Here is an 18,586-nt window from a genome sequence, read left to right as displayed (position 1 = left end):
AGTGGCTTTGGGGGTCTGTGAGAGTGGCTTTGTGGGTCTGTGAGTGGGTGTGCGAGTGGCTTTGTGGGTCTGTGAGTGGGTGTGTGAGTGGCTGTGGGGGTCTGTGAGAGTGACTTTGTGGGTCTGTGAGTGGGTGTGCGAGTGGCTTTGTGGGTTTGTGAGTGGGTGTGTGAGTGGCTGTGGGGGTCTGTGAGAGTGACTTTGTGGGTCTGTGAGTGGGTGTGTGAGTGGCTGTGGGGGTCTGTGAGAGTGGCTTTGTGGGTCTGTGAGTGGGTGTGTGAGTGGCTGTGGGGGTCTGTGAGAGTGACTTTGTGGGTCTGTGAGTGGGTGTGCGAGTGGCTTTGTGGGTTTGTGAGTGGGTGTGTGAGTGGCTGTGGGGGTCTGTGAGAGTGACTTTGTGGGTCTGTGAGTGGGTGTGTGAGTGGCTGTGGGGGTCTGTGAGAGTGGCTTTGTGGGTCTGTGAGTGGGTGTGAGTGGCTGTGGGGGTCTGTGAGTGGGTGTATGAGTGGCTGTGGGGGTCTGTGAGTGGGTGTGCGAGTGGCTGGGTGGGTCTGTGACTGGGTGTGGTAGTGGTTTTGTGGGTGTGTGAGTGGGTTTATTATTATTATTATTTTTTTAATCAGGGTCTGGATTCACAGATCCATCATGGACCGCACTGAGCACCGCAGAAGATCTGCAGGGTGGGTAAGTGTACAGGGCTCGTAAGAAGGTTGATGGTTCAGGGCTGGGTAATGTTTAGGGTTAGTAAGGAGTTTCTAGGGTTCAAGTATAGCTACTATATTGTGGTAAAAACGTTTTTAGGATTAAGGGATGGGTAGTGTTGTGAAGTAAGGTGTTTTTTAGGGTTCAGGGACTGGCAGTACAAAGGGTTAGAAAGGAGTATGGATAGTTTACAGGCACTTTGAGGTTTCAGGGATAGGTAGTGTTTAGGGGTATTGTGGAGTTCTTAGGGTGCTAAGGCAGACAGCTTTTCGGGGTAGTAAGAGGTTATTAGGATTCAGGGATGGGTAGGTATCAGTGGTCAAAGGCAGCTTTTAGGGTTCAATCAAGGATGGGTAATGTAAAATTAATTTATGTCAAATTAAATGAATTTACGTAAAATAAAATAAAATTAAATCAAAATTATTTTTATTTAAAAAAATGTTTTTTACTGTTGTTTTAACTCAAAAAATGTACATGTTAAAAATTTGATTGATTCTTAGAACGAAAACGTGTGCGTGTGTTGGAAATAATGCTTACTGACTTAACCTGAGAAGTCAAGGACCTTGCGATGCATGTACCTAATGATTCTTGATGAAACAACATGCGATTTAATGACTGATACTCATTAATAAACCCTTTGTAGAACTGTGCTCTGTCGTCCAAAGTACAAACCCAAGGAAGCTGCATAAATGCCACATCAATATTAGATAACTAGGTCATAATTTCCTCAAATTGTTTACCTTTTATCGCTTGCCTGGCACTTACCTGTCCTCATCGTAGAGAAGAAAAGCAACCAGAAGAGGCAGAGGATGGGTGCTGCCACCACCTGGTTCACAGCCCCTGAGTGGATCTTCTTGTCCAGCTTCGCTGGCAGGTATGCGTAGTACAGGTTGTATCGGTCGACCAGATGTTTCAGGAGCATGTACATCAACCCTGCGGGGGAACAGTTGGTGCTTACTGGTTGCACAATATGCTGCAGATCTCGACTAAAGGAGAGGGGCATGGGTTTTGACTTTGCTCATATTAAAAAAAATCGGACATGCATGCCTGGAGGCAGAAGGCCTTCTACATCTATGCACCTACGATCTGGAATACGATGTCCCTGATGTCCCTGTAGCCATCAGGACCACCCCAACGTCCAATTCAGGAGAGAGTTGAAGACTCACCTGTTTAAACAGCACTGCATTACGATGCAATAACGCCTCCTATCACACATTAACGGTCTTTGACCCTATACAGTGCTCTGCAGTCTTTCGTCTACGGTCACACCATATAAATATCACATACGTAGAGTGAGCAAAGGGCTAGGGAGCAGATGCCTGAATAGATAAGAGAAAGGGTAACAAGCCTGTAATGAAACACAGTGGTGTCAACGCATGTGGTGTGAGGCTGGGGTGCCATTGTTTGGGTGTCTGAATGAGTCCCAGTCTAAGCAGATGGACGTACAAGGTCTTCATGCATGGGGTTAAAGGTAGCCTGTCACCTGGGAAGTTGACTGCATTTACTAACATCTGGGTAGGTTTGGTAACAGAGAACATAAAGATTATTAGAAAGTGTGTCTATATTGCTGTAAACAATAAGAAGAAAAAGTCTTGAATAATGGTTGATGCTAAGTGGGACAACCATTACTTCAAAAAAGCTTTATCAATAAGTTGTCCTAGAAAATTACAGGACATCTGTACTCATGCGATAGAAGTGAGGGTAAAGCTTAGCTGTTGTGGTAATTGGCCACTGAAGCTAATCTTTGTTTAGTCTTTGTTTTAGGTTTGGCCATAGAGGGAATACATCTTTGTTGTTGGGAGCTTGTGTACGATTAGCTGGCGAGATAGAAATTAGTCAAACCAAGCTTGCATGCCTCCTTGTGGTTTCACCCAATCAGGGTCTTGCACGGTTCTCCTTCATCTGCTCTAGAGTGAGAAAGTGGGATATGTACAGAGAGACTGTGCAGCTGGGGAGAGAGCTTGGAAGAGAAGAGGCAGCAGGCATGAAGTGAGGAGTGTCTGACTCCCTAGTGAGTTCTGTTTGAAAACCATCTGTATTGACCCAGCAGTGTGAGGCAGGGAGACATGAAGACACTGGCTGACACTGAGGAGGAAATCCTTCAGAGAGCTGTCAGCCTCTGCACGGTCAGGCCAAGAGTCAGGGGTAGGGGAACTGAAGATGGCTCCCCTTTAGTGAGGGACTGTCCACAGGACAGAGCTGATGCAGGCTTTTCACCATCATGGTGAATCTCCTCTGTACTGCCTTTGACAACAGCACACAGTGCTCTGTCTCCTGGGTGAACCTCTCCCAGAGCCCTCCACCCTCCGCACACTGAGTAAAGTCAATGCCTTCTGAGAGGCTTAAGTTTATCAGAAAGGGCAGGTGTTGGAGGGTGTATCGAAGGCAGTCCTACTGCACAAAGGTAGCTGCACAGCAATCAGAGGACCTTTGGCAGCTGATACTCCACACCACAAGCCTGAACACCATTCTGCATCACTTACCACACCAACCTGGGCTATGTTCTTCAAACGCGCCCTTTACAGCTCCTTCACCATCTTCTCCTGGCTGCCTGTCTCCTGCTGAACCACTACCTCCCTCTCTCAGACACCTCATGCCAACTGTCTGACCCCTCAACTCCCTGTGCCAGTATCTCTTGATCTTCTCAACTGCATGTTTCTATTTCTCAGGAAGCAGAGCACGCTATTCCAGAACAGAGACCTCAAACGTCATGGTTATTATTGGTTAGTGAATCTTTTAAGATAAAAATGTGAATCTGCATTATAAGCAGTTAATAATCCCACAAGCATTCTACCACGATTTCAGCAGTCACAGAACACAGTTAGCAGTCACTTCCGCCCCAAGATCTCAATAACCAATGGGAAGCTTAAAATTAAAATGGGAATATTCTTTTTTCTGCAGAATTCTGAAGCAAATCCATTCATGCACTGTAATAAGTGGATTACTTGACTCAATAGCACTCATTTTACAAGCTTTAGAAAAAGGAAAGGTGAGTCGGCCATGAAAGTTTAGGGGACAAGTTGCTTTGGTCAAGTGCACATCAACCTATGTTCCATCATAACTAGTCACAGTTTGTGCATGAAAATAAAACCGAGGAGGGTCTGCAGTGCAGTGAACTACAGTGGACACAAAATACATTGTGTTGTCTCGTTGAGCCGGGCAGACCTACCGAAGGGCACAATGATGGGACAGGTGATGCTGTACGTCATGACAACGGTGAAGATGCACATCATCCAAGCATAGGCTGCACCGAACTGGAACTCGTATGCCTGGTGCTGAGAAGTAGACAGAAGAGGTTACAAAGTTAACACAATGGGATTAGCAGCAAGGCTCGAGTAACACAAGCCAGTGAAACGACCGCTGTACGAAGGAGACTGGAAGGAAATAGGCAGAACGTTTTCTACGAGCCATGAATCCATCCCCCCACCTTAGTAAATGTCCAACTATGGCAGTGTTAAATCTCAGGAACAACTCACCTCAGTATTACCACCACATAATCTCACAAAATAATTACATGCAGTGCAGAAAGCCAAATCCAAGAAACTTACTCACAGTCATAGCACAGTACCAGAGGATGCATGGTTGTGCAGATTTCACATCCGGTTGCAAAGCCACATAAATAAATTTTGAGAAGTGAGAGTACTTTTTAAAAATAATGAATGTTGTAGATTTCCCAGAGAGACCTTGGGGTTCCTAATAGATCCCTAATGTCGGAAATCTACAACAAACAAAGGCAAAACTACAGGATGATGGCTCCAACTTGTAAAAGATTTGTTTTATGAATTGGGCTTACGGACTTTCATCGGGGAGACAAGATCATTGAGGCATCGCTCAAGTAAGAACTTCTCAAAGCACTATTAAACAAGCAGCTATGACTACATACATTTTAGCGATGCAGTTAGTGACCTCTCTTGACTGAGGAACCGGTTACAAAAGATGCAACCAGTGAGACACAACCACACAAATCAAGGACTCCCAGTGATCTGTATGGAGTAACCTAAGACATAATATTGATATTTATATTCTTTCTAAAAAGGGTGTGCAAAATGTATTTTCTTCTAGTGGTACTGAACAAAGTCCATAATTGTGCAATTTGAAACTGAGAAATTAGAATGGTTTGGCCAGTTATGGCTGGGACAAATGTCTGAGAATACCCCTTTGTCTGAGAACAATATTAAGCAATAACCTCATTTACAATTATATTGTAATTCTCTGGAATTATGATTAATTATCAATGTTCCGGGAGGAAGACAGTTGATTAAAAGTTTAACGCCTTTCATAACTTAAAAACATGCATCTATTTCATTCAAAGACCATTGTCAGGCTCGAGCTGAAGCAGCCCCACCCTCTGCAAGAAATCAACCAACCGGGCCCGCGTCATGAATAATGTTTGTAACTATTTACCAGTCAATCATTTCTCCTTGAGATTAAACTACGCTGAAACAAACTATCCCCCCATGTTATAATGCTTCAGAGAAGCACATCATCCTGGAACACAAAGTGGAGAACACTGGAACCTGAGATCCAATACTACAACACACAACTAATCATGGGAAAGGGCCCAGCTGAAATATAGCCAAACTGAAGAACACATCCACCTGATATAGCGCCATGATATACACTAACCTGATACATAGGTTCACCAAAAACACACCCGCTTCAGATGTAGCTTCAGACAAGAACACATCCTCCTGACATATCGTTGCAAAGAAAAACTACATCACTTTGAGATAAACTCCGCAGAACAAAAATCCTCCTGAAGTATAGCTCCACACAGAAGAAGAACACATCCCCCTGAGATATAGCTACACAGGAGAGTTATAGCTCCATTGATGAACACCACCTTGGCATACAGCTTCACAGAAAAACACAGTCTACTGAAATATAGCTCCATGGAGAAACATAAGCTACCTAGAAATATTTATAAAAAATCATCCTGCGATATATCCCCTCAGAAAATCACTTAGCCCAGAGATATAGCTGTACAGAAAAAGTATACTTCTGAAATATAGCTCTACACAAAAGTGCATCCTCTTGAGAAGAACACATCCTCATAATACACAGCTTCACAGAAAAAACATAGCCTACTGAAGTATAGCCCTGTAGAGATACATATCCTACTATAGATCCACAGAAATAAACCTCCCCATGAGATATAACCCCTCACAGAACCTCATAGTCCTGAGGTTCAGCTCCACAGAAGAACTGCACTGCTGAAAAATAGCTCCACAATGGGGCATGTCTTCCTGGGATGTAAATCCGTAGAACACATCAGCTCTAAATAAAGCTCTACTGGAGAACACAGCCTCTTCCTTTCCTCTTTCAGCTGGTATCCCACACATTCAGCACAAATGTACAGCCCGAGGCTTCTTCCCTGCATTTAGAAAATGCACTCATCTCCTGCTCATGGCATCAACTTAAATGGATTTCACTTATGTGGTGTTAGTTCACTCATTTGGTGGCATTTCCACCTTCAAAAACCTTCTGCGCATGTTACATTCTGGATTACTGACCTACTGTGAGAGCACTTTTATAACACTGTGTCACCTGTATCACTGGCGCTCTACTGCTCCTCTGGGTGCCATTACACAACCAATCAGCACTCAATGCTACGGCACAAGGGCAACAAACACACTAAATTCCAACAGAACACACTAGACAGCCCCCTTAAATACTTCGGCATAGTATAGATATGCCTTAAGCTTAGCTGTAACCATACTTGCGACAGCACGTGCCACCAGGGCATGCCACACACTAGTATCCAACAGATCATACTGCACAGAGCCCGCGACACACATCTGGCACAGCACAGGTGTGCCACAAAATTGGCCATCGGGTTTCTCAACAGCACTTGCCAACATCCATACAGCAATGCCTATTACGCAGCATCTTTCCAATCACATATTATTTGTGTCCCTCAAATAGAACAGGTGAAGCAGGACAGCTGACATCATCATGAGCACCATTACCCCTGTTCCTTTGAGGGCGCTCCTATTGTTTCATGCTGGCCATGGTTCCACAACACTTGGCCCCACCCTTCCTACTACTGCTGATAGATTATTGCATGTTTAATATCACCACTTTTAGGTTGGACATGACAGAGAAGCTTTAAACACCTACAGCATGTATAAGACTAATGTGCTAGCAACAAGGGGGGTTGTTACTAAATTTATGATTTTAAGATACTTCCTCACTATTGTGTAAACAAGGAAATATGCCCTTTGAAATAGCTGTGCTGGGACATGAACATTTATTGGATGTTTATCTGAGTGTTATACTGTTTTAATTCTGCAAACTCTTGCACACCTCTTAGATTAAGCCTTTTTTGCTAGGCCACACTATCCCTCTGAGAGTTAAGGCCCAAATAGGAGGCTACTTGGCATCCAATGATCTTGCTCAGATGCCATGCCACCCACGGTACAGAGTACTGCATAAATAGCCATGTATCCCCACACCTATGTCCCTGGAGTGGCACTAGGTCCTGACAAAAAATATACAGGTTTAGACACTGTCTCTGCATTGCCTAAAGTTGTTCATATCACATACTATGATTGTGTGTGATTAGGTACTATTGGTGCACAAAAGAATCTGCTTTCCCCTCTTGCTAGGCTGGTGCTATGTAGATGCATTCAACACACAGTGCCCCATTGCCCCTCTTGCTAGGTTGATGCTATGCAGATGCATCCAAGCAAGTGAAATGCCCAAACGCCTACCACCAAGCAGAAATGAATGCTACAGAATAGGAAGCCACAAAAAAACACAACTCCAACAGAATACATCAGTCAGACCACCATACATACATCAACACAGAACTGATAGCCACTGTTTAGATATCCCAGCATTCACAAAAGCACATGTAACCATGACACACAACACACTAACATCCAACAGAACTTTTTGTCAGAAGATCTAAGTTTCATCCAAACTAACCCTGATATACCATGTGGTTGGTGGTTGTAGTACCCAAGAGCACTCACAGCTTCCTCCCAACAATACCACCTACCCAGGATCTTTACAATAACACTTACAAGTCACCATTGTCAAACAGGCGAAAGGATCCACATCGCCACCCATTATAATGAAAAATGCAAAAGTACTTTAGCACACCCACCTATCCACATATTACAAAGAACACTGGCAAGGTCAAACCATTTTTACTTTATCAATAACCAACTCAAATCATTACTGAGCTAGACAAACACATTTCTACACAACTAAAGAACTGTACACAACTGGTTGATGAACATTTAAGAACCATTCGCAAAAGGCAGTCAGATTATACAGAGGAAATCACTGTACAAATAGTAACAACACAAATGGCAACAGCACGACAGAAGAAACATGCTCTTGAGATAGAAGTAAATCATCCACATATTCCAGCAGGACACATTCTCCTTGAACAAGAGACTAAACACATCCACCTGGATAGTCCCATAAAAAAGGATATCTCTTTGAGAGGCAGCATCCTGAGATATATGTTCTCATAACACACCACCCTGAGATACAGCTCCACAAAGTGAGAAAGAAGGCATTTAAAGATGACTTGTCTAGTCCATAGCAACCCTGAAAGCATTTGAAATAATTACTAATCATTCGCATTACACATGTCTATCACAAAAACCACATTGATCTTTACAGTTGTTAATTTAGCACTAAAATAAGTTGGTGGCTCCCACAAAAAGAAAGTCCTACTGAACTCTTGCTGTTTGAATTCAAATTACCGACTGATATATTTGGCGAGCATGCATGTTCTTATCCCACTCATGATTTGTGACCCTATGGTACCTGTATGCGTGTGCATGTGTACCCTCCTACCTTGAACTTCCCTCCCCAGAGAGGTGTCCCTGTCTGTTAAAGCGTATGCACCGCCCCTACATACCCGCTTGACGTTCTTCCTCTCAGCAGCCGATCGGGCAAGAGTCAGGCGGATCATGTACATCAGCAAGCCGGGAATACGCAGCAGGTCCATGGCGTTACCAATGAAAGCTGACGCGATGACATAGTTCACAAAAAATGCACCGTTATCCGGAAGAAACACACACCTAGAGGGAGGCGGGTTCAGGATGTCAGAAGGGAGAAGAAGGAACAAAAGTGAAAAAAAGGTGCAGGTTGCAGGACAGTGTACTCCAACCCATCCAGCAAGTAAAAATCCTAACATTTCATGACCTGTCCTACATTCTCTCTACCCGTTTGATAACTGTCCTCATGTCATAAACAGCACTTTATCGAGTCCATGCTTGTTAGTCATCAGACTGCATGCTCGCATCCATGCTTATAACAGAAAAGAAAACCTACAAATATCAGTATGCAAAATGCTGCTGGCAAAATGCCGGGACAGAATAAAGGGGCTTCGGAAGACACGGGACCTAGCTGGCCACCCTTTCAAAATGTCCTTTACTGGAAGGGATGTGAAATAAAAATTCGGTACCAATGTATTGTCACAAGAGAAAAACAACTTAGCACCACTCACTTCCTTCCCTCTGTAACCACTCTGGCCCTTACTACTATATGCAGAACTCAGACCACCTCCCCCTCCCACCAAGACCCAACACAACTTAACATTTTAAACAAAACACAAAAATAGCATTGGTGGGCGTTCAAGGGGCTTCAATCTTCATAACTTCTCACCTATTCAAGTTGAAGTGATCAGGTATGAATCCATATCGGACAGTACACTGCAAAACTAGTTCAATATACAAGTAACATTTTGTTTTTCAGTCTCATGCTTGAACTGTTAGTCACATGCCTGAACTGAGCAGCAGGTAGTAGGAGATGGGCAAGTGGTTCTAGTAGTCCTGGGAAATAATTTTAGTACAGATCTCTGAAGTGCCTGCAAAGCTATTGGTCAATCAATATCTAAATACACACACTCCCTGCTCCACCTGTCAATTAACATATATAGACTTTCCTGCTCCACCTGTGGACACTTTCTTATAGCCTCATCAAGGAAGTAATATTGTTTCACAAAGCTACACATTTTATGCATAGGAATGTTGCCTCATAACAGTGTTGTGGCAGGGAGCTTTGGGTAGGCTATTACTTATTTTGCTGCTAATCAGTACCCTAACCCAATGCTCTGTACAATCTATTTTGTTACGAGTCTTGCTTCTAACTCTCTTCCCGAGCATAACAACACTTATCTTGTCTCTTATATAGGCTCTCTTGCGGATGGAATATAACAGAGGCACTCTTACTTAGTCTGAGTTTTGATGGCTGCATATAGATGGCTCATGGTTAAACTGAATGGGCTTGAGTCACAAAGGTAACTTACACTTCTGAGTAAGTTTACACTTTTTGGGTATGTTTACACTTTTTATTAAGTTTACACTTTTGAGTAGGTTTACTACTTTTCAGTATTCACAAACTTCAGTTTTGTGGTACCTTACACTTTTGTAGTAACATACACTTTTGTAGGAAGTCAGCACTGCATATGGCCAACTACTGGTACTGCAACACCTCTCATAAAAAATAATAGAGGTAGGGACTTACAAAAAGAGTGTAAGTTACTACAAAGTGCAGTTTGTGAATCAGGCCCTATATGTAGGAAGGGCTGTTGAGGCATCCATTTCTATTGTCAGAAACAGCTAGTGTCTTTAGCACAAATTGTTATAAGCAACGTTCATAAATCTCTAGCCGCTCAAGCGCTTGATGTGTTGTTTCCCTTCCACCACATACTAGGAAACACTTATTTCAAGCGGTGGCAACTACAGGTCCTGGAAGAGTATGGCCGTGCATTCCAAGATTAGGATTAATTGGCTAAGTGTCAAGCCTTCCGGGCCTCTTGTAAACGTACAGTCCATTACTGGCACTGGGATATGTGAACATTTCCATATGTTGGAAGAACAAATGTTAGGTCTTCCATGTAAATGCAATAACATCACAGACATCCTTGTACTATTTATTGTACAAATCACTTGGGTGGTAATAAGTAACTGCATACAAGTGATCCATTTAACGAGTACCTGGACAAAAAGTACTGGCATATTTTTTTCTCTCATTCTGAACAAATCTATTGTGGACGTGCCCAATCTGCCACAAATGACAACCATGAAGCACTGGTCAATTTCCAGCATGCGTTCTGTTCAATGTTGCAGCTTAAATCTTCTGTTAAACAATTTTCTTCTCAAGCCATTTTCTGGTCCTGGGGAAGTTCTTCTAAAATATTTCTACTCATCAATGCAAGACTCAGGAGCACAAGATCTTAGATTTCCTTGGATACTCAATTTGATCCCTCCCCTGATTTAGAGTTAAGCAAAGTATGGGCATATTGGACCGGTTTTGGGCCATCCTGTTGGAGCTGTTGACTATACTGAAAAGAACTGGCACTAAAAAGCATTTTAGTCAGAAACTTTTGGAATTAATCGCCCCTCATGTTTTAGCTTCTCAATAGTTCATTCTCCTGGAGGATTTTAATTAGCACAGTAAAAAACATCAAGACTTGGAGGTAGCACAGCTCCTATCCGATCTTGCCTCTCTCGGACTGGTTCAGAAAGTCTCTGGCCCCACTCACAAGACAGGTCACACCTTGGACCAGATTTTTTCACATTTTACTCTCCTAACCTGTAATACCTGTATTAGCTTCTATGATCTGATCATGCAGCCATTTTATTTCCAAATTCTACTATTCCATAAGTCTAGTAGGGCCAAACTTACCGAAACTAGGTTACTAAGACAATGGTCTAGAACAGGGTCTTCAAACTGGGGGGCGAGCACCCCCTAGGGGGGCCTCAAGTTATCCCGGGGGGGGGGGGGGCACCAGGCTCTGGCCAAAATAAGCAGCACACAGATAACAGTGTTTTGTTTTAAGAAGAAGCATGCTATTGCATTTTGTTTTAAAGGCAACAGTACTTAACTGCAATGTTTTAATACGTCTAAACATATTTAAACATTGCCAACTTTATAAAAAAATTGTGAAAATTCTGATGGGGGGCAATGATTTTTATTTTTCAACTGGGGGGCGCAGCATTGAAAAGTTTGGAGACCACTGGTCTAGAATCTTTCCTTCATCCTTTGCGGAAGTCTACCAGTCACCTAGTTTTGAAAATGTGACAGATATTGAGACAGGATTAGTTCATTACCAAAATGTTTTAATGCTGGCCTTTGATAAGTTAGCTCCTTTGAAGTCCCGATTAATTAGAACACATTCCAATGGGAACACACCTTGGTTTAACTCTGCACTGCGAGAAGAAAAAAGCCTCCTGCAAAAAGCTGGAACAGCGCTGGTGTTGCTACAAGGAACCAGAGATCAAGGAACAGTTCCATTCAGCTTTAACTAATTACCTTCGTAACTTAAAAAAAAGCTAGAAAAATATGATCAAATCAACTCTGCTGGTAATTCATCTAAAGAACTATAAATAGTTCTCAATTTCTTTATCAAACAGCAAGCCTGTACTAAAAAAAATCCAGCCTTCTCAGGTCCTATGCAATGCGCTTCCTTCTCATTTTGAGAATAAAATAAATTTTATTTGAATTTCACTGGCACCAATGAACAAGCAGTTAAGCTTTCAGACATAAATAAGGATACATTGGTTTGTACATCACATCCTGAGTAGTTCTCTCTTTTTCAGGAACAAATCCAGCTGGTCCTCACCTCAGCCAAAGCTGGGTCTCACCAGACATGTGCCCTCCCAAGGTAACATCTTCCCTAGCTGATATACTAGCTCCTGCTGTGGGTCCTCTCTTTAATCTACCCGTTGCAACTGGGAAAAGTCCTGCAGCTTGGAAAGTAGCACTCCAGTTCTCAGGAAAGCTAATGGCCACCTGATGATTGAAATAATTATTATCCGATTTCTCTACTTCCATTATTGGGCAAGTTTTTGGAAGGCCTAATAAATAAACAGATTATGGAATACCTTGAAATCAATCAGCTTTTGTATACCTCACAGTCCGGTTTTCATCCCTTTCATAGTACTGAGACCACTTTAGCGACTGTGATGGACCATATCAGACGTTCATTAGGCTCTAACTGCCCCGTCATGCTAATATTACTGGATTTGTCAGCTGCTCTTGACACTATAGCACACGCCTGTCTTCTCTTAAGGCATAGGGAGTGTGGCACTGGTGGGCGAGCACAACAGTGGCAGGAGGATTTCCTTACTAATAGAACACAAATGATTACTATGGGCTCTTTTAAGTCACATACTGTACAATTGGAAAAAAGGAGTACCTCAGGGCTCTTTCCTCAGCCCTACATTATTTAATATTTACGTAGCACCCTTGGCTTAGTTGGCCAGACAGTCTGGATTAGAAATATATTCATATGTATATGACACTCAATTATAGTTGTCTCTTGATGGTGAGTCATCTAAAGTAAAGGAACTCTTCGGCTCGGGCCTCAGGGCAACTGCTGATTGGATGACGGTGAGCTGTATCCAGGTCAATGCAAGTAAAACCGAGATCATGCTATTTGGGAAGGCAGCTAGCCTCTGGAGCCATGGTTGGTGGACACTGGATATTGGTACTCCTCCTAACCCTACAACTGTTGTAAGGAACCTAGGGGTCCGCGTGGATAAATCTCTTACTATGGCTGATCATGTTATAAAAAGAAAACACAGATTTTTGTTTTCACCTGATCCACCCCTTGACAAAGGTTTTCACCTTCTTCCCACTTCTTCTGGGAAAACAGTGGTTCAGGCATTAATTATGAGTCCCTTAGAGTATGGAAACGCCTTGCTTGCTTCTATAAACGAGTCCTTGCTGACTAAGTTACAGGTGCTACAGAACCCGGCTGCACGTCTTATCTGTAACGCACCAGCAAGGACCCCAGACACTCCGTTACTGCGTTCTCTTCATGGCTACAGGTCCGTAGTAGGATCACTTTTAGAATCTGCTGTATTACCCATAAAGCACTTATTGGAAAGGGACCACGCTATTTACCTTCAAGGCTTCTTCCCTACCGTCCAAACAGAAACTTGCAAACTCGCGACTAAATACTGCTTATTGAACCCAGAGTTAATAAGATCAGGACGGAAGGAAGATCTTTCTCATATGTGGCCCCTTTATATTGGAATGCCCTTCCAATATCGCTTTGTCAGTGTACCGACCACCTTGAATTTAGGAAGCTACTCAAAACTGTGCTCTTCTAATGGAAGTAACACTCTCTGCCATCATATAGCTACTGAGCTAACGCACTGACATACCTTTCCAGGGTGAGTCACGCGAAATTAGCAATTTTAACATAAACTCCAATGCTCGTCAATGGAGATGTGTCCCTGAAAGACTCCATTACTTCGCCCAGGAGTACCCGACCGCATGATACTGCCTAGGGAGATGGACCTTATGGACTTAAGCCTTGTTGTGGTAAAACTTTAACTTACTATGGATTTGTTCACTAGGCTTACATTCAGTGTTGACCTTCAGTTATCATTTTACATGGGTGCACTAAATATAACGAGTAAATCCTCTGTTTCCTCGGGTTGTGAGTAAGGGTATCCAGTCCCCATTTGTAGAAGTGCTCCAGATATTCTGTATTTGCAAGCTCTAATAGTTAAGACCTATTCAGTGATATATACTATGTCTCTGATAACATATTATTGTGAGAATTGGCGAGCTCCCTTCGCTTTCTCAATAATCTTATTTCATATGGATTGGCGGTGTGCTTGTTGGGGTCACCTACTGAAAAACGGGTGAACATTCGTAACGTTCATCAGCGCGGTTCCTGTCCCAGGATGGTGCTCCCCTTGAGCACCACTTGTTGACCCCAATGGGTTTCTACCATCATCTTTGAATTCCTTATAGTTAATCTCACATTTCAATTCATAAATAATCCAAAATTCCACTTCTTATTGCAAATCTTTATTTGTATAAATTTTATATGCAGCCTGTCGAAAAGTTTCTACCATTGGGAAACCCCAGAACGATGGACGTTGGTGGGACTGAAATGCATTGAAGATTTGAATAGCACTTATCTGGGGATATTCAAAGAGCACTATGATGGAGCTGTATGGAATGTATACAAATAAAGATATGCAATACGAAGCAGATGTTTGGATTATTTATGAATTAAAAAAGTGCACAACCTGAGATTAACTATAAGGAATTCAAAGATGATAGTTGAAACCCATTAGGGTCAACAAGTGGTGCTAAAGGTGGGGGGACACAACTCTGGGACAGGACCAGTGCTGATGAACATAGTTAATTTGTTGTCATTGACCAAAGCAATTAATTTCTGGTGGCGTGTCCTGCTAATTTCACTGAAATTGCAACAGCTGTTCTCCGAACACCTTCCAGGGCCTGTCAGTTTTTTAATGGAGACATATTCAGCAGCCGTGCACGGCTGCACATGCATCTGCTGGGTCCCACAAACACATGACCCTTGTTGCAGGACGGCTACAGCTTTAGGCGTCTCAGTGTGGTTTTTATTCTGGGCGGTGTTCCAGCGACTCGCTGCTTCATTGTTGTTTTATCATCAAAAGGCATGTTCATGACACTTGCTGCATCTCCAGCCTAAAACTGAAAATTCCCTACCATGAGTAGCAGCAGAGTGCACTTTGTGTGTTACTGTGCCCTGCGGCACTATCACCAACATCTAGCGTCATCTGAATGCACTTGTTACATATGGTCATTCTCTAATCTACTGTAATTGCATGTCACCAGGAGCTGACCTATTAATAAAGAGATGATCTAAAAAAAAAAAAAAAAGGGTGGTGACAAGTTAAGAGTCAAAGTGAGTTTCAGGTCAACATCATACAAGTAACCCGAATACAGACATGCTAATGTGTCATTGGTCACCAAGGCTATTTTGTTTTTTAAGAAATTATGGAATTACTATCCGATGAATGAATACATCTCAATCTTTAACAGACTCATTGAAGAACATGTTCAGCATCATAGCCAGTTACAAACACAAGACCACATACCCGCTATACTCATTTAACTTACTACAGTCCAGCGGAGGCATCACTTTCCAGCAGTATTTTGAAAATGGCATCTCTCAAAGAATAAACAATGGATAAAGAGAGATTGTTGTAAAATGGGAAGTGAATAAGGGTTTGATGGAGGAGCACAACTGAATAACTGATAAGAATAAGATGCCAACAGGAGACACTAACAGAAAAAGGGATCCGGAAGGAAAGACAGTTGTGAATATTTAAAAATAAAAGTATAACAAAAAGGAGAGACAACTAGAAAATCAAAAAAAAGATGTGCAATGGAGAGAGACTCAATGCTGAGGAAAGCAAGGCATCTGTGAGAAACTGAGGTAGAAGTGGTGTGAAATATTCAAAGGATAATTCGAAACAAGAAACATAAAATAATTTTGAATGTCAGTATTTGCAGAGGGAGAGGAAAGGGTGTTGCAGCAGCTGAACAGTAATGGGAAAATAGGAGACTGCAACAAAACAAAGCCCAGGGGCAGCAGGTGTTAACATATTTACAGCCTTCCTAGGGGCAGGCATTGTTATTCAACAAGAACATGTTCCTAAGGTTTTGTGTATACTGTTTTCAGTGAGTGACTGATGCTAAAAACACATTCACTTACTCAAAGCGGATCGTTGCTTCATCCAAGAACTTTCTATCGAACAGCCAGCGAAAGAAGAGGTCCAAGCTGAAGGAGGCAACATTGAAAAAAGGAAATAAACATGAACAAGAACTTACCAACCGGGTTGTCATGTCTTACTGCCATATTATTACTTTATAATACAAGGAAGACTGCAATCGCTATAAAAATGTGTAATTTCCTCCTTACTAGCTACCTGTGAAGGTACAACTGTGCCCTCCCATCTAAGCAGTGCTAGGAAAGTGGCATTGCGTCTCTACTAGAACTTATGACAATGTAATGGTGACATCACTACCCACTTGTAATAGTAAAATGAAATGACAACTATACTGTTCTAACTTATTATAGACTAGCTGTGGCATCACTTTCCAACAATAATAAGAAAATGACATCAGTCCTCACTTTAAGAACTTAAGAGTCTGGTGGTGACTCCACCACTCGCATACAACAGCAAAATGGCATCACTGCTCTTATGCAATAACTCACTGACCTCTGACGTGACATCACGACTTACATCTTTTAAAAAGTGACATCACTGCACTACTGTAATAACTCTTTGCAGTCTAGTTGTGATGTAATTTGCCAGCAGTAAAGGGAAGGTTGAATGTCAAAATCTCTCGGTCAGTTATATTGATCTACAATTATATCACATCCAGTGCCCCGCCAACCACAACATCACTGTGGTAAGTATATTACTATATTCACAAATACACCATCTACTTAACCCTATTAATTGTTGTATTCACCCATTACACTCTCATGTACCAATGTAGCAGTAAGGAGAAGTGGTGGATGGGATGTAACTGTCATGCAGTATAATGCACGGAAGACACCGCTGGGACATCCCACTGACAAACACACCACTGCTCTCCTGTGGTGAGTTACTACTGCAGGTGAAATCAGGTAGAAGTGGAATAAACCCTGCACCTCCTCATACAAGAACAACCAATAGTATAGTGGGAAGTGTCAACAAGCAAATAAACAATTTTAACTCGTGTTGGTCAGGTAAACAGGCCCCACTACCCAGAGCTAGTATCGTATTGATCCACAAGAGACCAATACAGACTTATTGAACAACAGGCACTCTCCGCACACACGTATATCAGTGATTCAATAAATCAAAAACAATCCCATTCTATTAAGGATGCATAGAATATTACGTAAAATTGAGATGTCATTCAGTTATATATGAATGAAGTCATATTCGGTGTCAGTTGCAAGTAAAGCAAAACATTTAATTCCTATATCACAGTTTGTCCAATTCCCAAAACGAACATAGAACATCATAAGGTCGCCTCATAAAATACAGGGATAGCGTAACAGCACATACCAGCGGGAGCCATATAAGCTAAAAGTCTACCCAAGTGAAATGGCTGTTGCTGGTCTGGTCAACCATAAAGAAGGAATTAGTCTTTAAAGATATTACATGCACAAATCCATCTTTTGATTAATAGATTGTTGTGGGATACTTGTCGATCTTGTGGTCTCCAGCGGTGCTGGTCTGGATCTCCAGGACTCAGTGTCTAGATTCAGTGCAAGTCAACCCGAGAGAAATCACTGTGTGATATATGCACAACCGACATGCAGCAAATTCCCATTATGCCCCGTATGAAGATGTCGGACCACTCTCTTATTTTTTTTGCATTTATGTTTTTTTAGTTGTTAGTAAATAAAGATAGCTTAAGAAATCACTAGCTGAGTTTGCTTAATCAAAACATCAAGTGGAAAGCATCAAATGGGGAGAGGTGGAATAGTCATCAAATGCTGCGAGAACGCGCGGAAGAAAGACCCAACGCGAGCGCCGAGACGGATATTTCTATGTCATAGTGCTGTAGCCAGAGCCAACGGAGTGTGAAAAGCCACAATCTGAGCACAGCACAAAGTATAACTTCAACAATAAAACTGGAAGCTAGATTTCATGCACCACTTCTGCTCTCCATTCCTGATCATTTACAGCAATCGGTTAAGAAAGAGCTATTTAAGTTAGCATGTTAATGTACTGCATCGTTGGACTTCTGTACAGAATAGCATGGATTCATCTGCTTCCTACCACGCATTTTAGCCTCAAAGCTGGATTTAAATATTTCTTACATAAAACTGCTTAAAATACATTAGCTAAAAATTACAAGGTGCATATTACTTTCTTAATTTTCATTCTACAGACTGGACATTTATTCTATACAGCTTCAAAATAAAGATCTACAGAGGGACCAAAAGACAAATTACTAAAAGAGGAGAAATGGGGGGGGGGGTTTTGACCACTTATTATAAAGAGCACAACAATCGTGAGGATGTGTAGCAAGGACATTGCAAGTCATCTCAGAGTTCCATGCCTTAATAAAGGTACTCAAACTTCAACCACATTCATCTATAATATGATCGCAGATC

General features: G+C 42.1%; 1 protein-coding gene across 4 annotated transcripts in view; it reads right to left on the bottom strand.

Moving 5' to 3' along the window:
- The window catches only part of TMEM63B (transmembrane protein 63B), a 241,945-nt gene that overhangs the window by 14,462 nt on the left and 208,897 nt on the right, over window positions 1-18,586 (bottom strand). For all 4 annotated transcript variants that reach the window (XM_069236286.1, XM_069236282.1, XM_069236285.1 and 1 more), the window contains 4 exons: window positions 16,181-16,246; window positions 8,582-8,744; window positions 3,872-3,977; window positions 1,468-1,635 (listed from right to left, as the gene is read on the bottom strand). In XM_069236286.1, coding sequence (XP_069092387.1) covers window positions 1,468-1,635; window positions 3,872-3,977; window positions 8,582-8,744; window positions 16,181-16,246 — 503 coding nt within the window. The remainder of the gene's footprint in view (window positions 1-1,467; window positions 1,636-3,871; window positions 3,978-8,581; window positions 8,745-16,180; window positions 16,247-18,586) is intronic.

The sequence above is a fragment of the Pleurodeles waltl genome, chromosome 5, assembly GCF_031143425.1.
Source record: "Pleurodeles waltl isolate 20211129_DDA chromosome 5, aPleWal1.hap1.20221129, whole genome shotgun sequence".
Taxonomy (NCBI): Eukaryota; Metazoa; Chordata; class Amphibia; order Caudata; family Salamandridae; genus Pleurodeles; species Pleurodeles waltl.
The sequence above is the reverse complement of the archived record's forward strand: the minus strand, read 5'-3'. Positions and strand labels throughout refer to the sequence as shown.